This window comes from Barbus barbus (genome assembly GCF_936440315.1).
Source record: "Barbus barbus genome assembly, chromosome: 33".
NCBI lineage: Eukaryota > Metazoa > Chordata > Actinopteri > Cypriniformes > Cyprinidae > Barbus > Barbus barbus.
In genome coordinates, this window is record NC_136761.1 from 23,451,043 (window position 1) to 23,468,611 (window position 17,569).

General features: G+C 38.1%; 1 protein-coding gene across 4 annotated transcripts in view; it reads right to left on the reverse strand.

Moving 5' to 3' along the window:
• LOC306853715 (teneurin-2-like) overlaps window positions 1-17,569 on the reverse strand; it is a gene marked incomplete at its 5' end in the record, with an annotated part of 227,949 nt that overhangs the window by 49,161 nt on the left and 161,219 nt on the right. For all 4 annotated transcript variants that reach the window (XM_079391337.1, XM_079391335.1, XM_079391336.1 and 1 more), the window contains one exon: window positions 13,133-13,371. In XM_079391337.1, the coding sequence (XP_079247463.1) occupies window positions 13,133-13,371 (239 nt within the window). The remainder of the gene's footprint in view (window positions 1-13,132; window positions 13,372-17,569) is intronic.

Genomic DNA, 17,569 nt, shown 5'->3' on the forward strand with positions numbered 1-17,569 from the left:
CACTGAACACACGAGAAAATCTCCTGCAGTTTCTACCAAGTTCTGTTCTCACCAAGTCTGTGCAGGCCTGTTGGAAACCAAAATAAACACAATTACACAGCCACACTTGTTATAAGCACTATTGCTCCCTAAGATGTTAAATATGAAGTGAACATGAGATGTCTTCATATCCGTTCATCATAAAGAATACATGCACTTATTTCCCTACAGATGTTATATATGAGGCTGGGCTCTTGCATGAATTTCTCTGTAGGCAGGCAAATACATTTTTCATAAAGAAGAAGCATCTCTGTCTACATCCCTTCTTCCATTTGTCTTTTTTCCCCTCACTCTAACTTTTCTTACTTTCAAAACATGCACAGACACTAACATCTTCTAGCGTCCACACATAGGAGTTACATGCAGCCATATTCTATTATTTACCTTTCATGCCTTGTGTTTCCACATGTAACGGTGAAATTCTTCCACATAGTTCCTCTGACAGGCACTTGAGAATTTAGAGTCGTCTGTTTTGCTAAAATGTGTCCGATCAGCAAACAAAGAATGTGGGAAAATGCTTCTTAGCTCACTTAGCAATTCTCAACAGAGAATCTCGCAATCTCACAAAAAACACTCGAGGCACTGTGTGTGTGTCATTAAGTTGAGGGACACACTCTCAGGTCACCTCGCTAACATACTACAACACGCGGCAGAAACCAGGACATCCTATCCCTCCATTCGCACGCACCTCCACTCAACATATCACACAATTACACAGCCATAATTAGAGCGCAAAAGAGACCTCATATTACTTAAAAGGTAATTTCCCCTTACCTTATTTTTGTGGTCTCCCTTGGCCTCCATAATAAACGCGTATTAACTGTTCTAATTTACCACTAAATTAACAAGACTGACCTCAATTAGGACACTAATTGTAAGCTGAGACTATCCTGGACGGCATTTGTAATTGGTTGACATATCCTACTGTAAAAAAAGAAGAAAACTTCTCAGCCTCTTTCCACATCTCATCTGAAACAGTAACACATAAGCTTAGCATTCCCACTGACTTCTAAGGCCCCAATATGCTCACAGTCAAGTTCATTTTCAATCTTTGCTTAGGGGTAAAAAGAAGTTGAAATACATTTGGAGCAGTATACTGTTAGCAAACATCCAGACGCCGCCCACGCTGCTAAGAGTTGCATGTAGATGAGTATGTAAATATGTGCTGCACACTTTGCTCTCAATAACAAAATAAATGCACAACAAAAATGACAGTGGTGTGAAAAGAGCAGAAAAAGCATCTGATTATAGAGACGTGGATACTGTTTGTTTGCACAAACTCTGCAATTCAGCATTCCAGTCAAGTAAAATCACATCACATTTATTTAGCACTTTATACAATATATTGCTTTTAAAAAAGTAGCTTTTTGTCAGTGTCGCTTTCAATTAAACAGTTACAACTTCAATTTCTATAAAGCAGTTTCGATTTAAAAATATCATGGATTTTAGAATAAAACACTGTTTTTGCTACTAGGGCTGTACAATTAATCGAATTCGGTAAAGCCGGTTTCATGATTAGTAGTAAATCGCCTCCGATTATGAACGCAATACTTCCTAGCTTGTCAGTGAACTACGGCTCTGTGTAGTAATTGCCGCATCTGAAGCAGGTGATGGCGATTTACTACTAATCACGAAACCGGCTTTACTGACTAGATATGCATGATAATCGAATTCGATTAATTGCACAGCCCTATTTGCTACTGTACCTTTAAGAATGAATAGTTGCATACACAGACATATGCTAATGAATCTATTCAAATTAGACCTCTTCCTAAAACAAAAGAACAAAACTACTGTAGCTATGGCTAATGAAAAAAATGACCCGAGCTGTGCATACTATTGCATACTGAGTAGGTTCACCATGCTGTCATAGTTAGTGACCTACAGAGCCAGTTGCATCACTACAATGCCATTCACAAAAACTGCCCCGTTGCCTCATGGGAGAGTTGGTGGAAGTATTAGGTCATGTGAGCACTTTTTGCCTATTGTTTTATGAATATTACAAATTCAGACATACTGAATTACTCATTTCGCATTCGCCTACTATATAGTTGGCAAGTATATTGAATATAGTATATGTAAGTACAATGAATATGGTTAGGCAAAGGATTTATGTGGAAGAGCAAGGGGCCATACGGTCTTCCCTGAAATGTCTCCTTTAAGCTCAAATAAAAATGACTATCTGTAATCATCTACATTCATCTATAATCACTTATCAGTTTTGGGGGAAGTGTGTTACAAGTAACTTCCGATCAGGTCACCAAGTAAAGTAACATGTTTGTTATTTCACGTCTCAGTCAGCTAATTGTAAGAAAATTACTTTAGGAATTTTCAGTTCCCACTGACTTCAATGAAAGTCAATGGGAACCAAAACTGTTTGGTTACTAACATTATATATACATATATACTTGTTCCAGTAATAGCTCAGTTGGGCAGGTGTTTAAATGTGTGTGTTTATGTGAAATGTAAAACGTGTTTATGGAGTGGGACATGGAACAGGGTGAGGCTGTAGGGTAGAGCCACAGCAAATGAGAAGCCTGGTCAAAGGGCTTTGAAGTTGAACTACAAAGCACCAGGAGGTTCCCATGGGCTCTGCGTATATGTATGTGTGTTTTATTAGAGTCTTGGCTTCTGTCTCTTGGGAGAGGGGCAAGTTCAAATACACAGTTAATGAGTGAAGCAGCCATCAGTAGCATCCTAATCCATCACAGAAGCACTATACTCACACAAACACACAAACACTTCCTCCAGGGGCCCAACCCAACAAAATGATGCAACTGAAAGCTCATTGCCTGCACTCCAAAGGTTGTTCATCACTCGTCCCCTTTGTTCTGAACACAAACATGCATTCAATATATCATTCATATGCACAGTGAAAATGTATTGGATCACTCTCACAAAAGACTGCTCACATCAAAATCAAAAGAAAATCAAAACTAAATAAATAAAGAATGGTAACACTTTACTATAGGGACCAAGTCTTACTATCAACTAGTTGCTTATTAGCATGTCTATTATTAACATACTGGCTGTTTATTAGTGCTTATAAAGCACTTATTCAACATCCCTAGTCCTGCCCAATACCTAAACTTAACAGCTACCTTATTAACTATTAATAAGCAGCAGATTAGGAGTTTATTGAGGCAAAAGTCATAGTTAATGGTTTGTTAATGGCAAAAATTGCACCTTAAAAAAGTTTATAAATTAGTATAAAGTAAAATAAACTATTTTCAGGACCATTAATATTTGTAAAACTGACAATTAAGCATATTTCCCCCAGCTTCTCATTACCTTAATGAGTCCAGATTTGCCATTTTTTTCTTATTTTTTTGTCATTTCCATTATTTCATAATATGCAATAATTCTAAATGTAGATGTCTGTTGGTTTACTGAAACAATATTTTTGGCACCATATTAGAGCTTAAAAATTAAAAAAAAGTTTTAAAATGTACCGAAAGCATAAATTAGAAACCATGGCGTGTAAACATTAATAATAATAATAATTATAATAATAATAGTCTTTTATATATATATATATATATATATATATATATATATATATACACACACATATATACACACATGCATATAATACTGGAAGGAAAATGTGCTTAATTTTGATGAAAAAATGATACAAACAATGCATCTATTTCTTTTGATTTTGGGGTCAAATGTAAACTGGACATTCTTGACAGTTTTCATGAGATTCACCCATTTCTTCTGTTAATGAAAAATACAGAGTACAGCTAGATATAAAGATATAGTGTATATGAGAAACAGAGTCATAAACACATCTGATAAGAGTTTGTCAGCGCAGAGCCGAATACAGTGCAGGAATGGGACAAAGAATGGCAGGTCCTCTGCAAACACGCTTATCAAGACACAAAGAGAGGAGCTTGTGCCATGCAGTTTTTGTATGCAGTCGGTGTATGTGTGTGTTGTGCCTAGAGGCTCATCCATTCACATTAGCGACAGGAAATGAGAGGCAGATGAAATCACGAGCTAGATCAATGGCACACAGAGATAGACACACTCGCCCTATCTCTCTGTCTTCATTATGGCCGCCTCCCTCCATCTCTGTCTCTCTCGCTCCGCTGTCAGTATGAAATATTCTGACGTATCTCAAGTCTGTCTCCAGCACTCAGGGGTCCAGGCCTCTCGCACGTCCCAGGTGAGATTATATCAGCACTTTTTCTTGATATATTTTTATACTGTTTATATTTTATATCCTCCTTTTCCCACATCTTCCTTTTTTCCTGTGAGATCAGCAAATCCTTGATGTCTGTGATTGTGATTGTTTATTTGTATGCCAGTACTGCATCATTGTCTCTGAAGCTATGAAATATTTAGCTTTGTTTTTCATATGCGTGACTCCAGTTTAAAGCGGCACACAGACTCGCCACATGTGGCATCATTGATTACAGATATCAGCAAAAGCGACCGCCTCAAATCTCATGGGTGATTATAAACAGTTTGTGAACCGAAATCAATCTAATACCTTCAAGAGCCTCATTCACTGCTGGGTCAACGCTGAAGACTGTATGGTTTGCCTTTTTAGTGACGGCCCTTGATCCGCTGAATGCCACCAATCAGTCAATGATGGAGGTTAGTGAAAGTTTTACTTCAGAGAAGGACCTTTGTTTGACAGGGAGGGACAGACATGAAAAGAAGGGAGGGCCAGCTGCAGATGGACAGCGCGGGTCAGCCAGAGCAGCGGTGGACGTCTGCTGACAGACCAAAGACCGCTGCTAACATTAGCACTGGAGCGGGAGTTCGTGTGCATGCGATCGTCTGACCACCGTGCCAGAAATGAAACACATCAATCAAAACCGACAAGGACATAGATGAACAGAGGAGAAGATAGGAGTTGAAAGCCGCCCTTCACACGCACTCTCTCCTCCTCTTTAGAGCAATCCAGCTCTGATGTGTGCCAGTGTGAGCTCTCTCCTCTCTCTCTCTTTCCCGCCCAGCCGGGCCAGTCGGCCGTACTGAAGTGAATTTGTGTCCCTTTGCCCTTGATGTGACTTCTCTTGACCTACAACAGTCTGTTGAGAGTCACCAGCTTCCAGTCTACATCTCCTGCTGCTCCCGAACCAGGAATACACCATACACGCCATATGCTTCTCGTCCCCTATGTACCATATGTTGGTGCAGTGTCAAAGTCCAGCGTCCTTTTTCGCTCACTGTCTCGGTGTCCCTCATGACTGCCGTGAAATGACATGCCGAGGTCACCTCGGAGCCACAATGACAATGTGGGATAAAGCTGCTCGTCTGCTCACACAAACAGAGGGTCTCTTCATCTTGTCCGCAACTTAGATGAAAATCTGTCATCATTTGCTCACCCTCATGTCGTTCCAAACCTGTATGACTTTCCTTCTTCAGAGTCATCATAAAAGTGCTCCATATGAAGTGAATAACGTCTTTCCTCAGACAAAACAGACTTGCACTACCATTCAAAAGCTTGGGGTCAGTACGATTTTACTTTTATTCAGCACGGATGAATTATATTGATCAAAAGTGACAGTTAAGACATATGCATTTCAAATAAATGATGTTCTTTGAACTTTATATTCTCTTTTTATCACAAATTCCACAACTGTTTTCAACGTTTATTATACTAATTATAATAATAAAAGTTTCTTTATAACCAAATCAGCATATTAGAATGATTTCTGAAGGATCATGTGACACTGAAGACTGAAAATTCAGCTTTGCCATCACAGGAATAAATTAGATTTTTAAATATATTAAAACAGAAACAATATTTTAAATAGCAATAATATTTAACAATATTACTGTTTTAACTGTATATTTGATCAAATAAATGTAGCCTTGGTGAGTAAAGTTACTGACCCCAAACGTTTGAATGGAAGATTATACAACATATTTTATGATAGTGTATGATGTTTTCTCGTACTTTTTTGAAGCTTGAAAGATTCAGCCCCCATTCAAAGTAAATGAATGAAAAAGATAAACCTCTTCATAATATCGCATTTTTTATTCTACTTTAGAAAAAAAGTCTTTTTGAAGTGGCATGAGGGTGAGTAAATGATGACTGAAGTTTCATTTTTGGGTTAACTATCATTTTATAAAATAATAAAAATATTTTCTTGCATCAAAATGTAATATCCTTGCCTCTTGAAATGACTTTGCTTTTTTGCTGATAAAAAGCAGGTAGGAAAATAACAAACAATAAAACGAGAGCTAAACGATCACAATCCAATAAAAAATCTTGATGTATACAACAAAGCCCTGTCCTACATTATGCCCTAGTGAACATTCTGTTTCACTCCAAAGTGCATCACATTATGGAAATGAATGCTGTTTTATGTTTTCTTTAAGACCCTTAAGCTGCATCAGGAAGAATGAAGTTAAATCTGCAATCGATGTCTTTTCAGTGGTAGCGGAGGGATGTTTATGGATGCTGCCTGACTCCACAGACCGCCCCAACACTGCGGCATGCGGTTAGAGTAAGCGGCTGTGATTACTCAATAACGCTCCAGACAGCGCTGCGTTATGGATGGAGGTACACACATCGGCTGGCGTGAAGGTCAACGGCCCAGAGTGGCGATGAGCATTTGAGTCATTGGTGGGCAATGAAGGGAAGTGATGATGCTGCTAAAAATACAGAGAGAGGGGGTACAGAGAGAGCGCGCGAGAGAGAGAGAGAGCAAATTTGTCTTCTGTCTTCTTTCATGACACTCACCACACGGCCTGTCTTCACTGATGTATGAGCCGCCTCTGTATCCACACAAAAACAGAGGTGACACAGAACTCACATGCACCCCACACTATCGCCTTACCCACGCACAACTTTCCCAGCTCAAGGACACTGATGTGCTCTGAAAATGCACAGTGATCTAGCAGTATGTAGCTCTCTGCATGCTATTTTCTTTTTTTAAAGTAGGACACGTTACTTGAGCAACATATTTTGCTGGTACTGGAACAAAATTCCTATCAAACCCTAATTACATGCAACATTCATTTTGCTTTCTTGGCGCATCTAGTACATGTAGTACATTTCGCCAAAGCATTGCATGAATGAATGAATGTATGAATAAAATAGTAAAAAAAATACTTAGTACTGTATGATAGATTTTACAATACATTTGTAATTTCAATAAATTTTGTAATTTATATTATAGTAACTTATAATAAATGTAATTTTATATTGACATTTAGGATCATTTAATAATAATTACATTTAAATTTAATAATGTGAGGAAAAAATAATTGATACATTTTGAACTAAATATATTTGTAATTTTAATAACTTAATTTATACTAAATGTAACAATTTATATTAAGATATCATAATTCAATAAATTAGTTAATAATTTAAATGAAAAAGGTCTAATAATTGAATGAATTATTAAATACTAATAACACTGTAATAAAAAAAATGCATGATATATTTTGCGACAAATACATTTGTATGATAATTTAATAATTAATGATATGATAAATTACAATAAATGTACAAATGTTAAAAGTCATGACTTAATAATTCAATTGAACCCAAATCCAAAATATACCACTAAATAATAAACAGCTAAATAACTAAAAGGCTAAATAATAATATAAACGATACTTCGTAATAAATAATTTTCATATATTTTGTATTAAATAATTTTATAAGTTGTATAATTAAATCATTTGTAAATAATTTTATATTAAATCAATATAAAATTAATAATAATAATAATAATAATAATATATTAATTATATATAAATCTAATACAAATAAAAATCATATTAATAATTTTGTAAATTAATATGAATAATTACATTACATACAAAATACTATGAAATAAAATAAAAATATACAAAGAAAGAAGGAAAGAAAGAAGGAAAGAAAGAAAGAAAGAAAGAAAGAAAGAAAGAAAGAAAGAAAGAAAGAAAGAAAGAAAGAAAGAAAGAAAGAAAGAAAGAAAAAGAAAGAAAGAGAAAACTTGTGCCTTATCCCGATATAACACTAGAATCAGCAGGCAATGATAAAATGTTGCTCAAGCTTCCTTAACCTTGACCCTCACCCTAAAATCTGATTGTTGATGGATATTGTTCCAGGAACAACAATCCAAGAAAATGGTCTACTTGTATTTCACAACCTTCTCAGCAAGTATGCATAACTTGTGTTCTGTGTGTATTTAGTGTGTTAGAGTATATAGCTCTTTTAGTTATGTTGGTGTGCCATATAAGTGAGTCGTCGTCTTCCTGTTGCTGATATGACACTGTGTTGTTCCTCACCGGGCTCCGAGCCATCCAGACTGCAGCCTGTGGAATCAGCATGTAGCCTGATGGAGTCTTAAACCTTGTTATCTCTGTTACACATTCCATCTGCCCCTGTCCGCTCTCCCTCTATCTCCTCCTTCCTTTCTTTGATCACTCTGGGCCAATGAATCAAGCGCAGACGAGACCGCGAGGGAGCTGCAGAGCGTTTGTCTTCTCCACAACATATGATGACAGACCTGTTTCTCTTTTGCATCAGGACCGCTCACCTGTATCCTAGCAACCCCATCCCTGCTGTAGCAGCCTCACAACACAGTGACGAGAGTGATGTCATGAATGCATGCAACCAGTCTCTTCTCTGTGCTCTCTATCTTGCTTCAACACTTTTCTTCTCCTCTCATCCTGTTTTCTTTTTTCTGTCTCAACATTTCTCGTTTCGTCTTATGTCACTTTTATGCATGTCTTCTGATTTTGTGCTCACTCTCTTTTTTGTTTTAATGCTTATTTCATTCTCTCGTCTCATCTTGATGCTTCTCTTCTCGTTTGGTCCCATCTGGTCCCATCCTCAGCGCTTAATGCTTTTCATCTGTTCTCATTATTTTGTCTCACCTTTTTCTTTTGACCCATCTGAACTGGTCTCAATGCTTTTCTTTTTTTCTCATCTAATCTCTGTTTTTCTTGTTTGTCTCATTTTGATGCTTCCCTCCCATTTGGCCTCATCTTGAGCTACTTTGTACATATTTGTCTCATCTCGTCTCATCAGGTCTCATTTCTACTCAATGATCTCTTATCTTGATTTGACACTGTTCTTCTTTCGTCATCATTTTTTGTCTCATTTTTGTTTCTCCTTGCCTTATCTCATTTTGATGCATCATGTTTGAGACATTTTCTCATTTTGTTCTAACTTTAATGCTTCTCTTCCGTTCTCATTTGTATTATTTTGTCTCTTCCCTATTGACTCATTATTTAGTCTCATCTCATCAATTTTTTTTCTGGTCCATCTTGATGTTTCTCTTCTTATCTTGTGTTATTTTGTCTAATCTATTTGCCTGGTCTAGTCTCAATCAGGTCTCATCTCTTCTCTACATTGTTTGACACTATTCTTCTCATCCTGTTTTTTCTCTGTCTTGTCTCTAGTTCTCATTTTTTCTTATTGCACTTTGATGTTTCTCTTCTCATTTTGAATTAATGTCTCATTTTATTCTCTTTTCATCTAATGCTTCTCTTCTCGTTTGATCTTGTTTGAGCCCTTTTCTAATTTTGTTCTCACACTTTAATGCTTCTCTTCTCTTCTTTTCTCATCTTGTCTGTCTCATCTTTTTCTGTTGACTCATTTTATCTGGTGTTTCATCTCATTACTGTTTCTCGTCTTGTCTCATATTGAGGTGTCTCTTCTCATTTGGCCTCATCGTATCTCGTCCCTTTTAGCTTATTTTTTACTTTATTTTCTTCTCATCTTATCTTGTCTAATCTTTCTTATCTTGTCTAATTTTGACGTTTCATTCCTGCTGGTCTCATCTTGTGTTATTTTGCCTAATCCCTTTCTTTAGTTTTACTGTATTTCATTTTGGCTATTCTTGTCTAATCTCACCTCATATTATCAGGTCTCATTCATTCATCAGGTTATTTCTTTTGTCTCATCTCATCTTGACACTGCTCTTTGAATCTCCTCTTCTCATCTTATTTTTTTCTCCTTTATTTTCCTCTCCTCATAGAGAACTGCTCTGCAGACCTGTCTCTGTGTGTGTGTGTGTGTGTGTGTGTGAATGTAAGCCACAGGGATCTGAAATGTGTTAGTACGAGCATCTGTGAGTCCTCCTCTCCTGGTGCTGAATTCGGGCTTTCAGGGGCTCTTGTGCCGTTCTGGGACAGTTATCCATCCCCAAAGAGAATGAAGCAAAAAGGAGTCTTTCAGGCCTCCAGTAAAAAATGAGAAAATAAAAATAACTTCTTCTTTTCTCCCCTGTGTGTTCCCTCCATTCCCAGGGAGATTGGGCAGCTCTCAACAGACTAGCAGTCTCGTCTGTGTTGGGGGAAATGCTGCAGTGGCACATTTATCTGTTTGTGGGGATGCACTAATATACAAACACGCACACAAATGTGAACACGTCCATAAACACACTGTCAGAGAGCTTAAGCAGGGTCAGTTTCCGGCAGTTAAGACCTCCATCCATTGAATACTGCTGACAGTACAGCTAGAATTACCTTCAGAAAAGTAAATACACATTCACTGAATGAATCCTCCCACTAGAATGAATCCTGTTCAAACCAAAATAAAAGTTCAACCTCTGTTTTCAAACAATATACGGCTGTTGTATGAGTCACTACTACTTGATAAGTGATTGGACACTAAGCAATCATTAAAAATGCATACATTTCATTGCATTACATAACACATCAGTGGCATATGCAAACAAATGATGATAACTCCACCTTTTTAATTCCTTTTTTAAATTACCTTCAATTTAATTAATCCACAGATGTAGATCATCACACTTGTAGTATCATTACAAAACAAGAAAGTGCTTTTTCATCTTTAAAATAAATAGCACTTAATTTGATATTTTGTTATGTAATGCATACACTACCATCCAAAATTTTGGGGCCAGGAAGATTTATTTTGTAACTTCTATTCAGCAATGATGCATTAAATTGATAAAAAGTGACAGCAAAGATGTTTAAAATGTCACAATAGATCACATTTTAAAATAAATGCTGTTCTTTTGAACATATTATTCACCAAAGAATCGAGTAAATGTATCCAAATTATGCATCATGGTTTCTACAATAAATAATATACTATAAATACTTTAAATTTAAATTTAAATAATACTATTTTTGTTTTAAGTGGCACTTTCAAGTATCACTTTTTGAACCTTCCCCAGATTCAGTAAGTGGATGTCTGTGTGGTTTTATCTGGAGCCGGATAAGTGAGCTGAGTTTCAGACAGCACAAAAGAGCGTGGAGCACTGAAGGACATGGGAAAGGCAGACGGGTAGTTGAATACACGTACAGCGACGCAGGCAGGAAGAACAAGGGCGTTTGTACTGACTCCTGCACTTGCTGACTGCCCCATCTGTTGAGTGGGGTCCCCAGAGAGAAGAGGGGCAGCGCGGGTCCGTGTGACACATCTGCCCCTTGCTTGGGGCTTTTAAATAGAGACACAGAGGGGACTGAGGCATCCTGCCAGAGCAAAACTCCCCAGCCCAGGTGTGCTTCTAATAGAGGCCACAGAAAGCCAACCTCTACCTCTGTGTCCGCTTTTGTCTGTCTATGTGGCTTTGTGTCTCTATCCTTGTCTCACTTTCCCTCTGATGTTCACTGAGAGTGTACCTTTTTCTCATTTTCTTTGCGTTCTCATGCTGTTCACACCCTCAGTATTAAACTCATCCAGTGTGAAGTGCAAGGACTCATTTCTGTTCTCCACTGGGGGTCCTTTACGATGCTCTGTGAGGTGTGAGGGGAAGGCCACCGCTTCTCCATTACCCAATAACTGACGTTAGCATAAACTCACAAAACATGAAACCAGAGAGGCCTTATTGAAAATAACAACACCCTCAAGCGTGTCCTTCACGGACGCAGTGTGGGGTTAAAGACTCACAGCAGTGCTTTGCATTTAGAGTGTCCTCCACGATCAGAGGCTGACGTTTTCTTTAGGTTGACATGGATATTCATAGAGTAAACGGGCACATTGTAAATAGACTGAAATAATTATTCACGAGTATATGTAGTTTACATGACTAGTAATCTGAAACTTTAAACTGGACTAGTAACACAAAATCCTCTGATTACAATTAGTACCTTCAACAGTGAGTTTCACTCATCCCACCTTTATTCAATTAATTCTTAAATAAAGTAGCTGTTAAAAGGGTCTTATGCCCTCTTTGATTAATAAGTGAGAGCCCGGCTGCGGAACTGTTGATACACATTACAATTCTAGCATTTATACATATCTATAATTAAATAAATAAATAAATACCCTTTGCAAATGAACTCTGGGAAATATCTAAGCCCATGGAGTAAAAAATAAATTAAAGGCTAGCTGTCACTTTTTTTGTGGTATGACTGTATATATCATAATGTCACTTTGGTAACACTTGAAGCCTTCATGCATAGTGCATTACAAAGGTAATTATAATGTATGCTGTAATGCATTATATCTTCTTGTAAATAACTGTATCGAACTTAAAATGCATTATAATATTTGCAGATTCCTGGTTGTTTCTCATGTGCTTTAATGTACAATTATTAATGAGATCATACGATGCATTACATAAAATACTTTTATAATGCATTATATAAAGGCTTCAAGTAAAGTGCTACCTTACTTTTTTATAATATTTCCATCCTTGTGGCAGAAATGTACTTCCATAAAAATCAGAGTCCTTTTAAGAAATACGCAGGTTAAAGCCAGCTGGGCAGCTTAGATGCATAAAGCACAAGGTGAAACGTTGCTTTTAATAATTTAGATCTTAACAATGTAACTGGTGAGTTCTAGTCACAGATCACCCGGTATGAGTTAGGTAACATTTCTACATTTCTCCTCAGGCACATTCAATAATGAACAGCATCTGGATAAAATATACACACACTCATACAGTACACACACACACACACAGGCACGCAAACTAATGATGAATAGCCTACTTAATCTCTATGTGGAATTCAATTATCTGCTTATTGCTATTACCGAATCAGTGTTTGTACAGATATAAGTGCTCATTATAATGCCTAAATGACTCTCTCAATCGATTATAAAAAGAGATCCAAAAGAGAGACTTAACAGATGGAAGATGTACATCACAGTCAATAAAAAGCTCATTGAAAGGCTACAGACAAAAAAAGAGAGAATGAGGTATTTTACCGATGAAGTAGGACAGCAGAATGGCCAGCAGGGCGGCGGCAGCGATCGCCGACAGGGCGGCACATTTCCAGCTGCAGTACTTGGATGGCTTCTTCAGCTTGAAAGCGCTTCTGGAGAAGGTGTTTCTGGGTAGGAGCCGCGGTGGGGGTGAATATACTGTGCCGGACGTCAAGGGGTAACCCGGAGATGAGCTGCTAAAGAGAGGAGTGGTCCCTGAAGAGGTCTTAAACAGGAAATGCCTGCAGAAAAGAGAAAGATAAATAGCGCTTTTAGTATTTCAAGCACATGTGGAAGGTTACATCCATCCCTGCTATCAAATCTCCTTACTGCATCCTCCCTTTCTAAGCTCTAAGGTACATGTGTGTACGTGTGTGTTGTGTTGACCGCTGAGTGTCGCAGGTGCTTGTTGGGGGTGAAGGATGGTGTATGCAGCGCCTCAGTGTGGAGCAGTGGACATATGGCACACAAACACACGGCACCACAGGCCCGTCTCAGCCCACCAAGGGACACTTACACAACAAAGTCACTCAATAATTCAAAAGCCTCCGCTCCTTTCAGGTACAACAAACACATACTGTACAGAGAGACACACTTCACTGAGACCATCCGCGGCGGTTTGATTTTCTGGTACGGGGTCATTTCCGTCGAGCTGATGAAAAGAAAAAATCTAGACAGGAGGATATTGCTGTGTACTTCGCAGTGAGATTAATCATTACAGCCTCATAAATGGACTCTTGGCGCAGACAAACAGGACGTGATTTGTTAATATCCAGGCTCAGCACCGAGACTACTGTGAGACAGAATGCGCTCGGAGATAATCAGCGTTAAGCTTCCGAAAACATCATAAATGCAGTTCATAGACCACAGAGCCATGTAACAACAGTCTGGCAGGATTCCACAGAATGTTTTTCACTAAGGTGCGCAATTTTGAAAGATCTAACAAATGCCTCACAGATCACTTTTACCCCTGACTAGCTTTGGGGGAAGTCGTGGCCTAATGTTTAGAGAGTCAGACTTGTAATCCAAAGGTTGCGAGTTCGAATCTCAGATGTAGCAGGAATTGTAGGTGGGGGGAGTGAATGTACAGCAATCTCTCCACCCTCAATACCACGACGAACCCAAAACTGCTCCCCAGGTGTCACAGCATAAATGGCTGCCCACTGCTCCGGGTGTGTGTTCACGGAGTGTGTGTGTTCACTGCTGTGTGTGTGCACTTTGGATGGGTTAAATGCAGAGTAAAATTCAGAGTATGGGTCACCATACTTGGCTGTATATCATGTCACTTTCACTTAAAAGCGTCATTTTTGTACTAAACAGAATTGTTTCCAAAAAACTCCTATTACCCTTGCCTCCCATTGTTTGGACAAACAGCTGATCCTGCACTAAAAGTTGAGGCAAATAGAAAATCTTTCTTTCTTTCTTGGTAGAAGTCCATTATTTCATGAACTCATGTCATTATAGGTGCTCAGGGATGCCACAGATAGGTTATATAATAACTGTGTTAACAGTTCTTGCTTGTACTTTCACATGTTGATAAATCCTACAAATTGGACACATTTTTCATTGAAAATAATATTTTTGTTGACTAAAATTGTCATTTTAGGTCAGTTGTGTCAATTTAGTTTTTCAATTTAATTGTATTACTTTTTTTTTTTTTGCCATATCAGTTTTACAGGCTATAGATTCAACGTTTAATAAATACATACAATACAAAAAAAATACAAACATTTAATAAAATCCATTTTAAGAGAATTTTTATATATATATATATATATATATATATATATATATATATATATATATATATATATATATATATATATATATAACATTATGTATATACATAAATATAAAAGATAATTTAACTGTACTTGTGATTAAAATGTTTTTTTTCTATTTTATGGTCTCTTGTTATAATGTAATATTAAAAGATTAATGTGGCATTAGAATAAAACTGACTAAAATTAATAATGACATGACAAAATATTTAAATCAAACTATGACAACAAAAATTTGTGTCAAAATTAACACTGAACAACACCAAGGCAGCAGGTTAAACAATTAAATGTATTTTAAAGGGACAGTTAACCCCAAATTAAGCACCATTATGTCGTTCTATATGTACTTTATCTGTGAAAAATAAAAATAAATAAAGAGTAGACACTGTTCTTACAATGAATGCATACAGTAAACACAAAAAAGTCAAAAATCATCTTAAAAGCACCATACAGCCTGTATGACTTGTCAACTATATAGCACGTCTACTGAAGCCATACAACAACATTACATGAAAGAAAAAAATACATTTAAAAAAGGTATTTTAATAAAAACTTTGAATATGCTTAAGTGAGAGCGAGAGCTGCATCAGAAGTCAGTTTTCTTTTTGCGGTGCACAGTAGGGAAGAAAGTAAGTCAGACATGAGGCTGAGTAAATGATGACAGAATTAATATTTATTGATATTTAACACCGGAAAAAAAATGACACACTTTACCTTTAAGAAATGACATCACTCGGAAAGTAAGTGTCAGAGCGGTCTTTCTGGTGTCACACTGGTATTCTCCAGTCTCTCTTCTGTGCTGCTCTCATTAGCGATGATACTCGCTAACATAGCCTTAATGCTACAATAGATTATTGATGAAACTTGTACAATTTAGCATTGTACTTAAATAATTTAGCAGTTAATTACTGCTCTGAGCCCCATGCTGGTGTTTCCTGCCCTGCAAATGAGGACTCTAGTCTCACACAAAGCCCGGTCGCGCCAGCAGCACGCATGCAGTTTTAAAAAGAGATGTAGTGTAAAATGGATCAGCTGTGGTCACGTTGCTGTTGTGATTAGCGTGTGGTCGTGGGGTTTGTCGTGTTTTATCAAGTCCCGTTCTCTATTAAGACCAAATCGAGAGGCTGAGAGCTTTTCTGCGGTCAGGTATCTGCCTCAGAGGCTTGTCTCTGGACTGGCCCCCACACCCTACCCCCCAGATACATCCGTCCCTCATACCTCTAACCTACAAGGGAAACGGCCACAGGCTGCTCACTCCTGTGATCTTTAATAGCCTCTTTCCACAAGATGCCTTCCAATATCTCTGGACACGTTCCAGCGGCGGATTCCATTTCCAGAGCTGATTTTTGTTCCGTCGTGCTCCAACCCTTCCATTACCCCCATCTCTTATCGGCCTATCCCCATACATCCCTCTATCATCCCACACTCATCCATGGATGGACAGACTGAACCTAGACTTGAAGGAATCACTTGCATATAAGAGTCAATGACTTCACTCATAAAGAGAGCCACCTACTGGTGAAATGAGTACAAATGGACAGATGGAGTTATGCAAACAGTGAAAAATACCAGAATTGGTAGACTGTATGCCAGCACTCAAAGACACCCCTTTAGATCTCACATTTAATTTGTCCTATTAAGAAAAGCTGATTCCTTAAAAAAAAAAAAAGGCATGACTCCATAACCACCACATCTGTCTCTCATCTGGCCACAAGCCTATATGGAAAATAAACCTCGGAAGAAATACAAAAGAAAAAGATAGAGGTCTGTCAAAAAAAAGCCACTAAGGGAGAGATGGAAAAAGTGAGAGCAGGTTGATAAACGTAATGAATGCTAATAAATGATAATAATGCAGCAGTATAATGAATGTAGGCCACATGGAGGATTCCACACGGTGGCTTTACATAACAAAGCTGTTTTTCCCCAGCTGAGGGTGACATCTACACTGCCTTAGGCCTCACTGACTCACACACCCATGTATAATACAAACACACAGTAGTGCACAAACACATGCAGAGCTTGAATAATTGTGTGCATGAACCAGGAAGCTCAGTCAACAGCGGAAAAAAGCGGAATCTCGCATTTCTTCGTATTCACATTTGCTCTCTGTAATATTCTTTCCGCCCTTCTCGCTTGCCCAATTGATGGTGTGATGCCACAGGCGGTACCTCCACCTCCAGCTTCATGCCTTTATCTGAACCCGCGCCTTCTCCCTTCGCGACTTCCTGTCAGGTGCGACCGTGCACAAACTGTAAAGGGGAAGCTAGCAGGTTACAGGCAGGCAGTAATCAGGCCTGCAATGAGCAGCAGAGTGACAGGAAGGCAACCGAAGTGCACGTCTAAAAATACAGCTTCGCTTCCTGCGGGCCGCCTCCGTGTCATTCCGCCACTGTCTGAAGTCGGGCGACTCGCAAGGTCAAGTCAGTCACTTAAATGCCAAATCATTTTTACCCACGCAGAAGGTTGCAGCCACTAATTTGCCAGCTGACAGGGGTGATGGAGGGAAATTAATTAAGGTCATTTTGGAAATGTGCGCGCTCGAGTTGAAGTGTAACTCATAGCTATTGGCTGAATCTCTATTGAAAGCTCATTTCATCTTGGGATGGTAAGGGGAAGCCGAATGCGGATGGAGTGGCTTAATTGTGAAATGAAATTAAAA